Consider the following 15,491-nt stretch of genomic DNA (forward strand, 5'->3'; position numbering starts at 1 on the left):
GGACAAAATTGGGTGGTTCACAACCTAATTTCAATAATTAATTTAAGTCTACAGAAAACAAGGTAACTTGATATTGGTAAAAAGTAGATGCAGAGATTAATGCAACAAAATAGAAAGCCCAGAAATTGACCAATGAAAATATAATCAATTGATCCTTGACAATACAGGAGAGACAATTTAAAGGAAAGAAGAAAGGCTCTTCAGCAAGTGGTTTTGTTATCAAATATTTTTTAAAAATTAATAAATAACCTAGACTGCAACTGCAGGCAAGATAGTTCCATACATTTTCCCCATGACATCTAAGCTCTGACTCAGTTAAAAACAGAGTAGACATCACCATCCCAAATCCTCAAGATTGGGGAATGAACAATGGGCTAAAGTTGAGTTATTATTTTTCTTCTACAGACATTATTACTCTAGCTATGGAAGAACGTGTATCATTGATATAAAGGCAGTGGCCACCAGAGGTTCTGAGTAGAGGGAGAGGAAAGAATAAATGTAACATGGGGCATTTTTGGGACATTGGATTTGTTCTGCATGACATTGCAATAATGCATATAGGCCATTATATATTTTGTTAAAATCTATAAAATTGAGTGGGCCAAGGTGTAAACTATAATGTATACTATAGTCCATTTTTAGTAGCAGTGCTTCAATATGTATTCATCGATTGTAATGAATGTACCACATTAATGAAAGATGCTGTTAATATGGGAAAGTGTGAGAGGGGAAGGGGGCGGGGTAAATAAAATATCCCTATATCTTTGATGTAATAATTATGTAATCTATAACTTCTTTAAAAATAAAAGTATATTAAAAAAATCAAATAAACAACATAGACCCATACATTTTTGCAGAAATTAATCCAAAATGGTTCATAGACTTAAATATAAAGCACAGAACTATTATACTTGTACAAGAAAACTTAGGAGAAAGTCTAGGGGTCCATGAAGTTGAGAATGAACTTTTAGCTACAACACCAAAAGCACATTTTATGAAAAAGTGATAACGTGTACTTTATTGAAATTAAATACTTCTTCTTTATTGAAAACATCATAAAGGGAATGATAGTCTAGCCACATTACTAAGAGAAAATACCTGCAATACTCATATCTGATAAAGGGCTTTTATATAAAATAGACAAAGGAAAATTACAACCCAACTATCATAATACAATCCAGTTAAAATTGGGCAAAATATCTAAACAGACACATCATCAAAGAAAATAATAATGTGGCAAAGTAATACACAAAGGGAATTTGAGGGAAAGGGTTTAGAAATGGCTATTTCTCTCTTTTCCCCAGAAAATTGAAAACCTTTAAGAAGTGGTGATGTCTGAGTAGAGCTGGGCTGCTCAGAAACCATTCCTTCAGATTTGACACCATGAAGCTCCAACATAGGTACCCACAACTATAGTGTCTTGTCCAACCATATTTCTTCAGCTAGAGGTCTCAGACTGAGAAGGAGTTCTCAGATAAGCATTCAACCCTGGTGACCGACATCTATAAGACCCTTCTAGCCCTTCTCAGCTAAAGCTCTGTGGAATAGAGATTCACAAAAGAACAGGTTATGAAATAGGTAGGAAATTTCTCATGGAAATAATGGATATCAATGCAAAACTCACAGAAGCTCATATTGAAGATGCTACAAAGAGATTGAATTCATTGTCAGAAATGTTTGTGATGTGTGCACTGTGTGTCAGGCACAATGCCTGACACTGAGAATAAAGCATTGAACAAGAATGTCTGCCCATGTCTTCATGGAGTTTATATATTCCAGTTCTACATGTCCAAAATGGAATTCATGAGGCTCCCTCTCACCCTTCACTTGAATTAATTCCTAAACTTCCTCTCCAATAGTATCTGCTAAGGCCCAGCTAAACACAAAGAATATACTGAGAATGTAAGCAGAGCTTTTGAACAAGATGAATTTGAAAAAGCAAAGGAAATATGGACAAAGATGAAATACTTTTCAAATATAGAAGAAATGATCAAGTCAAAGATTCCCCACTGTAGTTGTTGCTAATTTAAAAGTTTTAAACATAAATTCTTTTATATGTTTTAGAAGAATCTGAAAAGATGTTCATAATTTTTTCTTTAAATTTACCATGTGAGTTTTCTTTCTTATCAGCACCTACAAGCATTCTTCTCCATCTCTTCACTGTACAGCCTTCACACTGCTCTGTGGGGTGGGGACAGCTCTCTGTGCTCACACTGCAGAGCCACCCCCAGATTCGCAAGTCTATAGGACATCACAGCCAGGGTTGGAGCCCAGGTCAAGCAGAGCCAGGCTTGGTGGTTTCCCACACCCAACAGAAGGGCTCTTGGAAGCCCAGTGACTGACACTGGCCCAGCCTCTTGTACCCATAGGGACCTCACATGCAAATCAACCTGGGGAATCACAGAAGAAATCCCTGTCCCAAGCTGGTCCTCTGTAGTGGGTCCTCATTCCCCAGACGACCATGCAGATGCTGGCACTCCTTCTGTGCCTGCTGGCAGCTCCCCTGGGTGAGAGTCCTGGGGGCCCAGTAGTTTTCAAGGGCTTGATTGTGGGGATAGGACAAACTCACAATGACTTTCCTTGTCCTCAGGTGTTCTGTCCCAGCTGACACTGCAGGAGTCAGGCCCAGGGCTGGTGAAGCCTTCGCAGACTCTCTCCCTCACCTGCATTATCTCCGGGGGAGAACTCAGCAGCAGTTACTACTGGTATTGGATTCGCCATCATCCTAGGAAAGGGCTGGAGGAGTTGGGATTCTGGACATGGAAAACAAGCTATAACCCAGCTTTCGAAGGCCGTATCTCCATCACTGCTGACACATCCATGAATAAATACTATCTGCAGCTGACCTCCATGGATGTTGAGGACACAGCCACTTATTACTGTGCAAGGAGCACAGTAAAAGGAAGGCAGTGTGAGCCCAGACACAAATCTCCCCTGCAGGCAGAGGACAGGCTGCAGGGGGTGCTCAGCACCAGCAAGGACAGGACACAGTCCCAGGAGCAGGTGCAGGGAGAGGAACGGTTAACTTTCAAGGTCTTGAGCTTCCTTCCCCTGAGCCTATTTCCCTGAGGATTTGTCTTCCCCTAGCCTGGGTTCTTTTTTATTTCAGTCCCCAGTATAGTATCAGGACAGTTCAGAACCTGAATTTACTTTCCATCAAGAGGAAGATGAGGTCACTGGCACTGCCTTTCGTTCCCTTTACTTTAGGTGTTTGGCTTAGATTCCAGTGTGATCTCTCCTGCTCATCTAAGATAGTAATTCAAGTACCATCTGAAACCTACAGATGTTCCATGTCAAAGAGTGCCTTTCTGTTCTTATAAAAAAAAATCGGAATTATACCTCCATTTTTTCTTTCTAAAATAGATTCTATATCTTTAAAGTTTAGATTTACTTCAAAACTAAGAAAATAAACAGTGACTTCCCATAGGTCCAAAATCTAATTTTTCCTACTGTTAATCTCATATATCTATGATATGTTTATCAAGCTAAGCTAACAATAATAAAATAATAATAATAATAATCTGTAGAATTTGGATGCAGCTCATTTTTCCACACATGTCCTTTTTCAGATCTTGGATACTGTTCTGTACAATATGATGAATTTAGGTTTCAGGTCTCCTAAGCTTCATCTGATCCATGACAGTTTCTCTTTCTAGTCTTGTGTCCTCAGAAATTTTGTTAAATGCCCCTCAACTTGGGTTGTACAAGATTTTCTAATAATTATCCTGAGGTAGATGTTAGGGGCAGTGTGACACAGATGTGCAAAGTCTTTCTCCTTGCATCATACCAGAGGGCATGTGCCAGCAACATGAGTCAGGACGAGTAAGGTTGAAATCTCTTACTTGGTTAAGGTGATGGTTTCCACCCTAACCATAGAGAAACTATTTGTACCTGTCCATGTTCTTTGGAATTGAGTCACAGAGTCCAGTGCACACTTGAGTGGAGGGGCATGAAGCTTCAAATTCTTCATCTAATTCATTAGGGGAATCTGAATGTATTATTTGAAATGACTGCATGATTTCTTGGATTTTTACTTTATACTTTGGGTTATAATCCTAAACATTATTTATTTTGATGCTCAAGTTTGTCTAGCTTTGATAAGTGGGAGCTCTTTCAGGATGGTTCTTATATCGTTTTGGCATGCTGCAATCACTGTGTGTGAATGTGTACAGGTGTGTGAGAGGGTGTTGTATGTGAGTGTATGAGTGTATGTGGGTTGTGAGTAGCTCCTTAGCTCATGTTGTCTTTTTCCTTTATCTGTCCTAGAATACCGTCTACCTCTGCATACATCAAAGTCCATTCATTCCTCAGGAGAACTGTTAATGAAATACAAAGGAGAAGCTCTCCAGAGTTCTCTGGGGAAGGGGGCTGCTATGACTTCACCTCTGAAACAGGAAAACCTTCAGGGGTGTACTACAGGGATCTGCAAGGCGGCGCCACCTCCAGGATGCAGTGAGAAAATGCCACCTCCAGGGCAAGAAAAGCAGCACCATGTACAAAAACATGGGGAAGGCCCTGGTTGATGTCCCTGTGCTTTCTCTGCAGAACTTCAGGGAGCTGCCTTTCTCCTAATCTGATTGAAATTTCCCTCTGCATTTCAAATTTGGGATCTGATGCCAGTAGTTTTACCTTAACCCCCAATTTCTTAATTAGCTCCCCACAAATTGAATTAAATAGTAGCAATGGTGTTCTGAAGGCATCTTCTCACCTGGAGAATTCCAGCTCCATTAATTTGTATCCGCTTCCTCATCCTCCCTAAATGTGGTTCTTGGCAAGACAAACAAGGCAAGAAATGGGGAAAGAAGCTGCTTAGGAGGGTTTTTTCCTCCCTGGTTCTCAGCTAAGCCTGCTTTGCAAACTCTTGAAGCCATCAGGTGGCTCAGATATAAATTTAAATTCTTACAATCTAGAGAAAGTTCAATGACAACCTTGGATGAGAGTTATTTTTCTTGCTCTGGCTAGAGGTCTCTGGGAAAGGCATGATCATCACTCAGCAAAAAATATGAAATCTCTCCATTTTTATCCTTGGTTTCCTGACTGAAATCCCATGTGAGTCTTTTTACAATTTCAAAAATGTGGCCTCTAATCTGCAGATTCCGTTTTCTTACTCGCTGTGGTTCCACTCATCTCCAGGTGTCCTGTCCCAGGTGCAGCAGGATTTGGCTCCAGGACTGGTGGAAGACCTTGCAGACCCTGTTTCTCACCTGCTCCATATCATCTACATCTCTAACCAGTGGTTCTTTCTGGGCCTGGATCCAGAAGCCTTCAGGGAAGGGCTAGGAGCATAGAGTACATCATCTTGGGTGGGAGTACAGACTTATGCCCATCCCTCCAAGGACACAGTTCAAGAATAAGTTCCCTTTGCAACTGAGCTCTGTGATCCTTTGGAACACAGCCATGTATTACTATGTGAGAGAAACTGTGAGCGGATGCCAGTGTGAGCTGAGAGAGACACAAGCCTCCCCTACAGGAAGGGGTGGGTTGCTGGGGGTCTCAAGATCAACTAGCTCAAGTCTAGACCCAGAAGCTGGTGCAGAGTTAAAAAAATTGGTATTCCTTACTAGGTTTTGACTTCCTTTTGCTCCAATTAACCAGGAACAGAGATCATAGGAGATCCTTATTTACAGTTTTAGAGAATGCTTAATGTTTTCTTTTTTCAGTCTAATGTTAATATGTATTTCTGGTTGTGTGTACAGGAGCATGCATAGAATCATCATCACTTGCTACATTTACATGGATGACTGAAAGAATTTGGATTGAATTGGAGAAAAAATGAATTTTTTAAAATTGTCACTTTGTCATTTGCTTTGAGAATTATGTCTCTCTTATTCAAAAAACAGACTTTCGTTGTATACTTTTCCCACCTGCTGATCTTTTGTATGTTCCTCTTGAACTAGAATTTCTGGGGTCACTGGAACAGCAACATTGGGTGACGAGGAGTCTGCAGCCTTGTCAGTGGTGAGCAGAGACTCCATGTTCTGGAGCAGGAGTCTGCATCTGTGCGTCTGTGTGTGGATGTTATAACATGCCTGTGGTTCAGGGGAATAGCTTTGGAGTGCAATTCTGTGAGATATTGGGAATGAATACCAGGTGGTTATTATGAATAATCAACCCCATATGCCTTGTTTCTTTCTCTTATAGAGGAATCACACATACTAATTTATTCTGGACATTGATAAATCAAAAAATATTTTAAGTAAAAAATTTAATGTCACAATTTGAACCTAGAATGCAATTTACAAATTCCAAGTTTGGAAAAAAATTGTGCAAAGATATGATGTGCATATGGACAAGATGGGAGAAACTAAAAAGGAAGCATTAAAATATTTCTACAAAAAATTCAGGAATAATAAACTGGGTTAGAGGGAAAATTATATGAATAGAGCCCATTTTGGAAAGTGATATGTCTCAGTGTGGCCACAACAGAGTGTTAACTTGAAACTTTTAAAGAGTTTGATATCTTTAAAATGTGTGAGTCTGAACATCTGTCCACCCCCATTGGAGACACAGGACAAACTAGGTCCTCAGGGACCCTGTAACTGTGAATATGTTTTTAAATAGCCCTCACATAGGCTTAGAAAAGGAATAGCATGAACCCCCTCCCCCAATTCTTTACCTTCACATTGCTCTTGCCAAGAGACTGTGTGGGAAAGAGAAAGTTTGTTAAACTTTTTGTTTAAAATTTCTAATATCAGAGTAAGTTTAATCTGTTCTCTTCTGTGGCTATTTCAACTGTTCTGAGCTCTGTGGACCCTTCTATGTGACTGAAAGCACCACAGATGAGCGCCCTCAGGACACTAAGGGCACAGCAATAAAGAACTGAATGCATAGGGTTCTATAATTCTCTCTTCTCACACTAGTCACAGATTTAGTCTAACCTGGATGTGGTGAAGAGTTCCTTGTCCTGCAAATAGTTAGTATTATTGAAGTGTACCAATATGGAAGAAGATGTAGGAGGGTATAAAGTGCATTCCTTTGTTAACCAGCTTTCTCTAGGAAAACAGAAGCAACAGGAGAGATCTGTAAATAGTATGGGATTTTACAAAATGATCTCATGTGACTGTAGGAATGCCTGAGTCCAAATTCTACAGGGCAGCTGCAAGTCAGGAACTCGGATGAAGGTCCTTAGTTAGTTGCCTGACAGGAAGCTGGCCATTTGTGGTAGAGATGAGACTTGTCTCACTCAAAGCTGAAATCGCATCTCCTTTTTTTTTTTTTCAGAGATATGCATTTATTTGTTTATTTTTTTGTCTTTTTTTTTATTCATTTTTAAAAAAATATTACATTCAAAAAATATGAAGTCCCATTGAACCCCACTGCCCCCACCCCCCACATCCCCCACAGCAACACTCTCTCCCATCATCATGACACATCCATTGCACCTGGTAAGTACATCTCTGGGCATTGCTGCACCCCATAGTCAATGGTCCACATCATAGCCCACATTGCATCTCCTTTTAAGTTCTCCATCTGATTGGATGAGATTCCTCTCATTGCTGAAGACAATCTCCTCTGTTAATTTTAGATGTAATCAGCCATAGATGCAATCACCTCACTAATGCTTAAAGTCCATGAAATGTATTTGCATCGTAATTAGCCTAGTGCTTGCTTGACCAAACTACTGGGCACCATTACCTGGTCAAGTTGACATATTAGCCTAACTATCACACTTCCAGAACTCAAGAGAGCTAAAAGAGTGACCCATGTGGAGGAAGTTACTTTTACATATGTTAAAATTATCTGGTTTTGTATGAATGATAAGATTCCTATTAACTGGAAGATCACTGGACACAGATTTCAAGAGAGGTCATTTTTATCCAGGGTGAATAGTTGTGTTGGGACTGGTCATCTGAGTAGCAGACACTGAAGGGGAATAAGCATTCAAGAAGTTTATTAGGACAAATGAAAGTAAAGCAAACTATCAGGGGGGCCTAGAAAGCTGGGCAATTCAGTGAGGGTGATGCAGGTCTGACTCCAAGGGAAGGAGACAGGGAGGGAAGTGTCTGAGATAGAGGAAACACCCTACATGGCTAGACCATCAAGGAATTTGTACCATTAAACACACTCATCATTTACAATAGGGTTGACTATACTATAAAGTCTCATGTTTAATCCCTTAGCTTTTATTCTAGTGACATACAGAACCCAAAACTTCCCTTTTCAACCACAATCCTGCCCCCATATTGTATCTGCTAATTACATTCACTCTGGTATGCTATCATCACCTCTATTTAACTGCAAATCCACCCAGTTCCAGGAGAACTGTAGCCAGAGGTTTTCAACAAGGGATTCTCACAATGTCTCTTCTTTAAAGTTTCTTCCATTCTATTCAGTGGCTCTCAGTGCCCATGAAGATGGTTTTAGAGATAGAGCTTAGGTCTAGGTCAAATGCACTCCTTGCGATCGAGGAATATGGGTCAATTCTCCTGCATACTACAAAAGGTAAAATTTATAGCGTTTGAGGGTAGAATTGCAGTTCCATAGGAACCAACCTGTCGTGTATGTGTGTATATATCCACAAAATGGAGTTTGTTTATGTAAGGGAAAATAAATTCTAAAATTTATTTAATTATTTCCCTTGATTGCTCAAAAAAAAAAAGTAAAATGCAATGATTGGTTTAACAATGGGAATTTTTTTGCTCATTGTTTTTTGACTAAAATGTTTCAAAATATGGCATCATTAAGGAAATGCTTTCTTCCTGAAAACTGATATTCAGGGACTGACCACTTGTGCCAGACCTTGGTCCTCGGCTCCTCTGTCACATGGCACATATAGGTCTCTCCTGGGATTTCCCTTCTTTTCTAGATTCCATTGAATTTAAGCTTCTGGCTCCCTGTTGTTTTCTTTCCTCTCTTCTAAATTTCATTCCACTGATAAAGGAGTCCACTAATGGTATTAAGACCAACCTTACTGAGGTTGGCCATACCTTAACCAAAGTCACCTCTTCAAAATGTTCTACTTACAGTGGATTCATACTCCTAAGAGTGGATCAAGTTTAAGAACATGCTTTTCTGGGGTACATACATCTCCAAAGAACAATAATACTTCAAAAGCATTATCTATCCATTGGAATAAAACAAGCTGCTTCCTTCTGGTTTCTGTCACTTATAATTATTCTCCTACTTTTTTTATTTGATGAAAAAAATGAAAAAATTAGTATTATTACTAGTCACTACTGTCCATAGTTTTTCTAAGTGCATTTTTATCTCAGCTACTACACTATTATTAACACCTTGAGCTATTAGCATGCACTTGTTCTAATTCATTGAAGAACATTCTCATATTTGTACCACTAAAAACACTCATCATCTGCACCAGGGTTAACTGCACTATAAAGTCCCGTTCATCCTTTAGCTTTTATTCTAGTGACATACACAACCCTAAATTTCCCCTTTCAACCACAATCCTGCCCCCTTATTGGATCTGGTAATTGCATTCTCTCTAATATGCTATCATAACCTCTATCCAATTCCAAGCATTTACAATCAAACTTATTATCAATTCTGCACACATTAAGACTCTCTTCCTCATACTCTACCCTCATTCTATCTTGTAACCAACCTTATAGCTATTAACTCCATGACTATGCTTATTATATTTAGCTCATATTAGAGAGATCAGTATTTGTCCTTTTGCTTATTTCACTTAACATAATGTCCTCAAGATTCATCCATGTTGTCATCAACATGACAACTTCATTTCTTCTAACAGCTGAATAACATTCCATTATATGCATATACCACATTTTGCTTATTCATTCATCTTTTGATGGACACCTGGGTTGTTTCTATCTCTCAGCTCTTGGGAATAGTGCTGCCATGAACATTGCTATGCAAATGTCTGCTTGTGTCCCTACTTTCAGTTACTCTGAACATATTTATAGGAGTGTGATTGCTGGATTGTATGGCATGTCTGTATTTAATTTCCTGAGGAGCTGCCATACAGACTTCCACAACAGCTGCAGCATTCTACATTCTCACCAATGAAGAATAACTGTTCCTATTTCTCCACATCCTCTGCAATAGTTGTAGTTTTCTATTTTTTTAATAGCAGCTATTTTAATTAGTGTGAAATATCTCAGAATGGTTTTGATCTGCATTTCCCTAATAGCTAATGATGTTGAACATTTTTTCATTTGCTTTTTCATTTGTATTTCCTCTTTGGAAAAACATCTATTCATGTTTTTTCTCCACTTTTTAATTTGATCATTTTCTTCTTATACTTGCCTTGTCAGATCTATTTTCATGTCATAGATATTAAACCCCTATTGGGTATATGGCTTCCAAATATATTCTCCTATTGAGTGGGCTGCCTTTTCACTTTCTTGACAATATCCTTTGAAGTCAAACACATTTGATTTTGAGAAGATCTCATTTATTTATTTATTTATTTTATTTTGTGTGTCATGCTTTGGGTATAAGAAATAAGAAACCACCTCCTACCATAAGATCCTGAAAATGCTTTTCTACATTTTCTTCTAGTGATTTTATAATCCTGGCTTTTGTATTTAGCTCTTGGATCCATTTTGAGTTTATTTTTGAATAACGTGTGAGATAGAAGTCCTCTTTCACTCTTTTGAATACTCATATCCCATTCTCCCAACATCATCTGTCGAACAGAATGTTCTGTCAGAGTTGAGTTGGGCATGGTAGACTTGCCAAAATTCAATTGACCATAGAAGTGAGATTCTGTTTCTGACTGCTAAAACTCACTCCACTGACTTATAAGTCTATCTTTAAACCAATGTCATGCTTCTTTGAACACTGTGGACTTGTAAGTGAGAAAGAGTGATTCTACCACCTTTGTTTTTCTTTTGAAGACATTTTTGTCTATTTGGGGTCCATTTCCTTCCCACATAAATTTGTTAATTGACACTTCCATTTCTGCAAAGTAGACTGTTAGGATTTTGTTTGGGGCTGAATTGAATCTGTAAATCAATTTTGGTAAAATTGGTATAATAATGACATTTAATCTTCCAATCCATCAACACAGAATGCCCTTCCTTTTGTTTAGATCTTCTTTTACCAATGTTTTGTAGTTTTCTGTGTTTCATGAATACATCCCTGGATAAGTTTATTCCCAGATATTTGATTCTTTTAGCTCCTATTTTAAGTGGAATTTTTCCCTGATTTCGTCTTCTGATTGCTGATTTCTAGTGTATAGAAACTCCCCTGATTTTTGCATGTTTACTGGGTTTCCTGTCACTTTGCTGAATTCATTTATTAGCTCTAGTAGTTTCATTGTTGATTTTCTAGGATCTTCTAAATATAAGATTGTGTTATCTGCAAACTTTAAAGGTAGTACTTCATCCTTTCTTAAATGTATTCCTTTTATTTTCTTATTTCTTTTTCTTGCCTAATTTCTCTAGCTAGAACTTCTAGTACAATGTTGAATTACAGTGGTGACAGTGGGCATCTTTGTCTTGTTCCCCTTCTTAAAGGAATACTTCAAGACTTTCCCACTGAGTATGATGTTAGTTAAGGATTTTTCTTATATACCTTTTATCATTGTGAGAAAGTTTCTTTCTTTTCTTACCTTTCAGTGTGTTTTGATCAAGAAAGTGTGCTGGATTTTGTCAAATGACTTTTTCTGTATCATTAGAGATGATGTGATTTTTCTTCTTTGATTTGTTAATGTGGTGTATTACATTAACTGATTTTCTTATGTTGAACCACTGTTGCATATTTGGGAAAAAAAACAATTGTTCATAATGTATAATTCTTTTAAAGTGTATTAGATTTGATTTCCAAGTATTTTATTGAGGAGTTTTGCATCTATATTCCTTACAGAGAATAGTCTAATTTTTTTTTATTGTACTATCTTTATCTGACTTTGGTATTAAGCTAATGGTGACTTCATAGAATGAATTATGTAGTGTTTCTTTCACTTCAATTTTTTGAAAGAGTTTGAACAGAATGGTATTAATTCTTCTTGACATGACTTATAAAATTCACCTGTGAAGCTGTCTGGTCTTAGGTTTTTCTTTGTGGAGGTTTTGTGGGGTTTTTAATTTTTTTTAGTTTTAAAGAAACTTTAAATTACATAAATGTTACATAAAAAAATATAGGTGATTTCCATATGTCCCCCTCCCCACATTTTCCCACATTAACTGCATCCTTCATTAGTGTCATACATTTGTTACAATTGATGAACACATATTGAAGCATTGCTACTGTCTGTGGACTATAGTTTACATTACAGTTTACATTTTGTTGGAAGGTTTTTGATTACTGGTTCAAAACCTTGTGATTATTGTTGATTATTTTGTGATTTACTTGCGATTATTTTGTCAAAGTCTTCTAATTCTTCTCACATCAATGTAGGTAGTCTGTGTGTTTCTAAAAAAATTTTTTTATTTCATCTAAATGGTATAATTTGTTGGCATAGAGTTGTTCATCATATTTCCTTATAATCTTTATTATTTCTGAGGGACATTAATAGTGCCCCCTCTCATTTGTTTTATTAACTTGCATTGTCTCTCTTTTTTATTTGTCAGTCTTCCTAAGGGTTTGTTGATTTTGTTGATCTTCTTGAGGAGCCAATTTTTTGTGTTGTTTATTCTTCACAGTTTTTGTTTTGCACTAATTTTTGTTATTTATTTCCATGGGCTTGCTCTGAGAGTAGTCTGCTGATGTTTTTCTAGTTCCTAAAGTTATGCAGTTAAATTTTCTATTTTATCTCTTTCTACTTCATTAATAGAAGCATTTAGGGCTCTAAATTTTCCTCTCAACACTGCCTTCAATGTATCCCACAAGTTTTGATATGTTGTGTTCTCATTTTCATTCATTCTTAGATTTTCACTGATTTCTCTTCCAATTTCATCTTTAACCAACTGATTGCTTAATAACATGTTCTTTAACTGCCACATATTTGTGAATTTTATCCTTCACTGTCTGTTAAATGATTTCTAGCCTCATTCTGTTATTATCAGAGAAAGTACTCTGTAAAATTTCAGTCTCTTTTAATTTATTGAGACCTGTTTTGTAACTCAATATATGGTCAATTCCAGAGAAACATTCATAAGCACCTGAAAAGAATGTATATCCTGCTGTTTTGGGGTGCAGTATTCTATATATGTCTATTATATCTAGTTCATTTATCATAATATTCAAACTCTCTGTACCCTTATTGGTGTTCTGTCCAGATGTTCTATCCAGTGATGAAAATGGTACATTGAAGGCTTCAACTATTATTTTAGTGACCTCTATTTCTCCTCTCAGTTTTGCCAAAGTTTACCTTATGTATTTTGGGGCTGCCTTCTTAGGAGCACAAATATTAATGATTGTTATTATTTCTTGGTGAATTACCACTTTTATTAATGTACCATGTCCTTCTTCATCTCTTATAATAGTTTTGTAGTTCAAGCCTATTTTGTCTGACATAGTGTATCTACTCCTACTCTAAGATTACTTTTTGTGTGAAATATTTTTTTTTCCAAACTTTCATTTTTAGCCTGTTTGTTCCCTTCAATGAAAGTGACTCTCTTTTAGATAGAATATAGATGTCTCTCATCAGGATTTTTAATGTGTTCCTATGACTAGAACATATCCTCCTGTTTCTTAGTATGACTTTTAAATTTTTGCTGATGTTTAGGCAGCTGTTTTAAAGTTGGTGAGTTTACACTGATTGTCACTGTGGCAGTCTGAAATTGGTGAATCTCCCCAAATTATGTTCTTAAAGTAATCTATTCTTGTGGGTGTGGTAACCTTTGATTGCATTAGAATCACTTTAGAGTGCTTGATTACAATGCTTTTGATTGGACTACATCAATAAGGCATGGATAAGTTTGATTTTCCACCCTCCTTCTGGGTGTTATATAAATGAAGACACAAGGAGAGAGACTGAGAGATAAAGGAAGCTGCTATATTATATATATTTTTTTATTGAATTTGTAATAATATTACATTAAGAATATATATGTGAGGTCCCATTCAGCCCCACCCCCCACCCCCCCTCTCCCCCCCCCAACAACACTCGTTCCCATCATCATGACACATCCATTGGATTTGGTAAGTACATCTTTGGGTACCTCTGCACCTCATAGTCAATGGTCCACATCATGGCCCATACTCTCCTCCATTCCATCCAGTGGGCCCTGTGAGGATTTACAATGTCCGGTGATTACCTCTGAAGCACCATCCAGGGCAGCTCCATGTCCCAAAGACGCCTCCACCTCTCATCTCTTCCTGCTATATTATATTGCTCCTGCCATGTGAGAAAGAAGGCTGCAGGAAAAGAGAGAAGATCTGAAAGGCTTAGAGAGGTCTAGGAGTCTGTAACCGGCAGAGCACAAAGGTGCAGAAAGAGTCCCCCGAGGTGCTGGACCCGCAGAGTAGCCAATGGTTGAGGAAATAAGTCCTGCCATTTGCCCAATTTCCATGTGGCAGTACACAGCATCAGCAGTAGCTGATTTTGATGAGAAAACATCTCTGATGGTGCCTTGATTTGGATATTACATGGCTTCAGAACTGTAAGATTTAACTCTAATTTTCATTATAAAGCCAACCAAATTCTTGTACTTTGAATCTGAATCCCAATGGCAAATGCAAATAGACATTGGTACCAGGAGAGTGAGGTTGTGTTGCTTGCGATTACCAATATGTTAGAATGGCTCTATAAATGGGTAAGCAGGATTTTTTGAGCAATTGCAAGATGCTTGATAGAAAATGCCTAGATTGCTTTGAAGATTCTGATGGTAAAGATATGGACAGTAAAGATAATTCTGATAAAGACTTAAAAGAAAATTAGGAAAATATTACTGGAAACTGGTGGAAAGTTAATCTTTGTTCTAAAGTTGTAGAAAACTTGGCAAAATTCACTCCTGGTGTTAGATGGAAGGCAGAAGTTGGACATTTAGCTAATGAGATATCCAAAGTAAATATGAAAACTTCAGCCTGGCTTCTCCTGGCTATGTGTAACTAAATGTGAGGGAAAAGAGATAAGTGGAGAAGTAAACTACTGGGCACAAAGAAATCAGAGAATGATGATTTAGGAAATTTCAAGCTTCTAGAAAATGAGCCATCAAAAGATAATGTGCCATGTGTGAACTTAACTGAAATTGGAAATAAGCAGCCATTTCAGTACATGTCTGAACTGAAAATGCAGTTCTCCAGGAAGAACTTGTAGAAACGCTTACTGTCTGATGGCTTGGAACCCTGTGAACTGTATGGAAAACCAACAAGCTATTTGCCACATTTGTATGAGTAAAACCACTGCCAGTGGAAAAATGGATTTTAGAAAGAAAACTTAGAAGATAAGGCCTGGACTTTTGAAATATTTTCAGGCCAGGAGAGGGATGTGAGTTTGTCCTAGAATTTAACTGGATTTTCTAGCCAGTTATTCAGGAAGAATTTGACTTCATCAGGCTACAGAAAGAATGCATTCCCCAGTGGTTAGGGAGAGTTATGTCACCACCCCACTGTTCTAAAGGGGTTGGGGCTGTATGCCAGAAATTAGAGAAAATGTTGCCACTATCCCTTTGTGTAAGGAG

At 37.7% G+C, this 15,491-nt stretch overlaps 1 gene segment (V, D, J or C); it reads left to right on the top strand.

Annotated features, from left to right (window-relative positions):
* The first annotated feature begins 2,444 nt into the window (after nucleotides 1-2,444).
* The window catches only part of LOC101433711 (Ig mu chain C region secreted form-like), a 62,268-nt gene continuing 49,221 nt past the window's right edge, over nucleotides 2,445-15,491 (top strand). The window contains 2 exon segments of the C gene segment in view: nucleotides 2,445-2,507; nucleotides 2,591-2,890. Coding sequence covers nucleotides 2,462-2,507; nucleotides 2,591-2,890 — 346 coding nt within the window.

The sequence above is a fragment of the Dasypus novemcinctus genome, chromosome 16, assembly GCF_030445035.2.
Source record: "Dasypus novemcinctus isolate mDasNov1 chromosome 16, mDasNov1.1.hap2, whole genome shotgun sequence".
Lineage (NCBI taxonomy): Eukaryota > Metazoa > Chordata > Mammalia > Cingulata > Dasypodidae > Dasypus > Dasypus novemcinctus.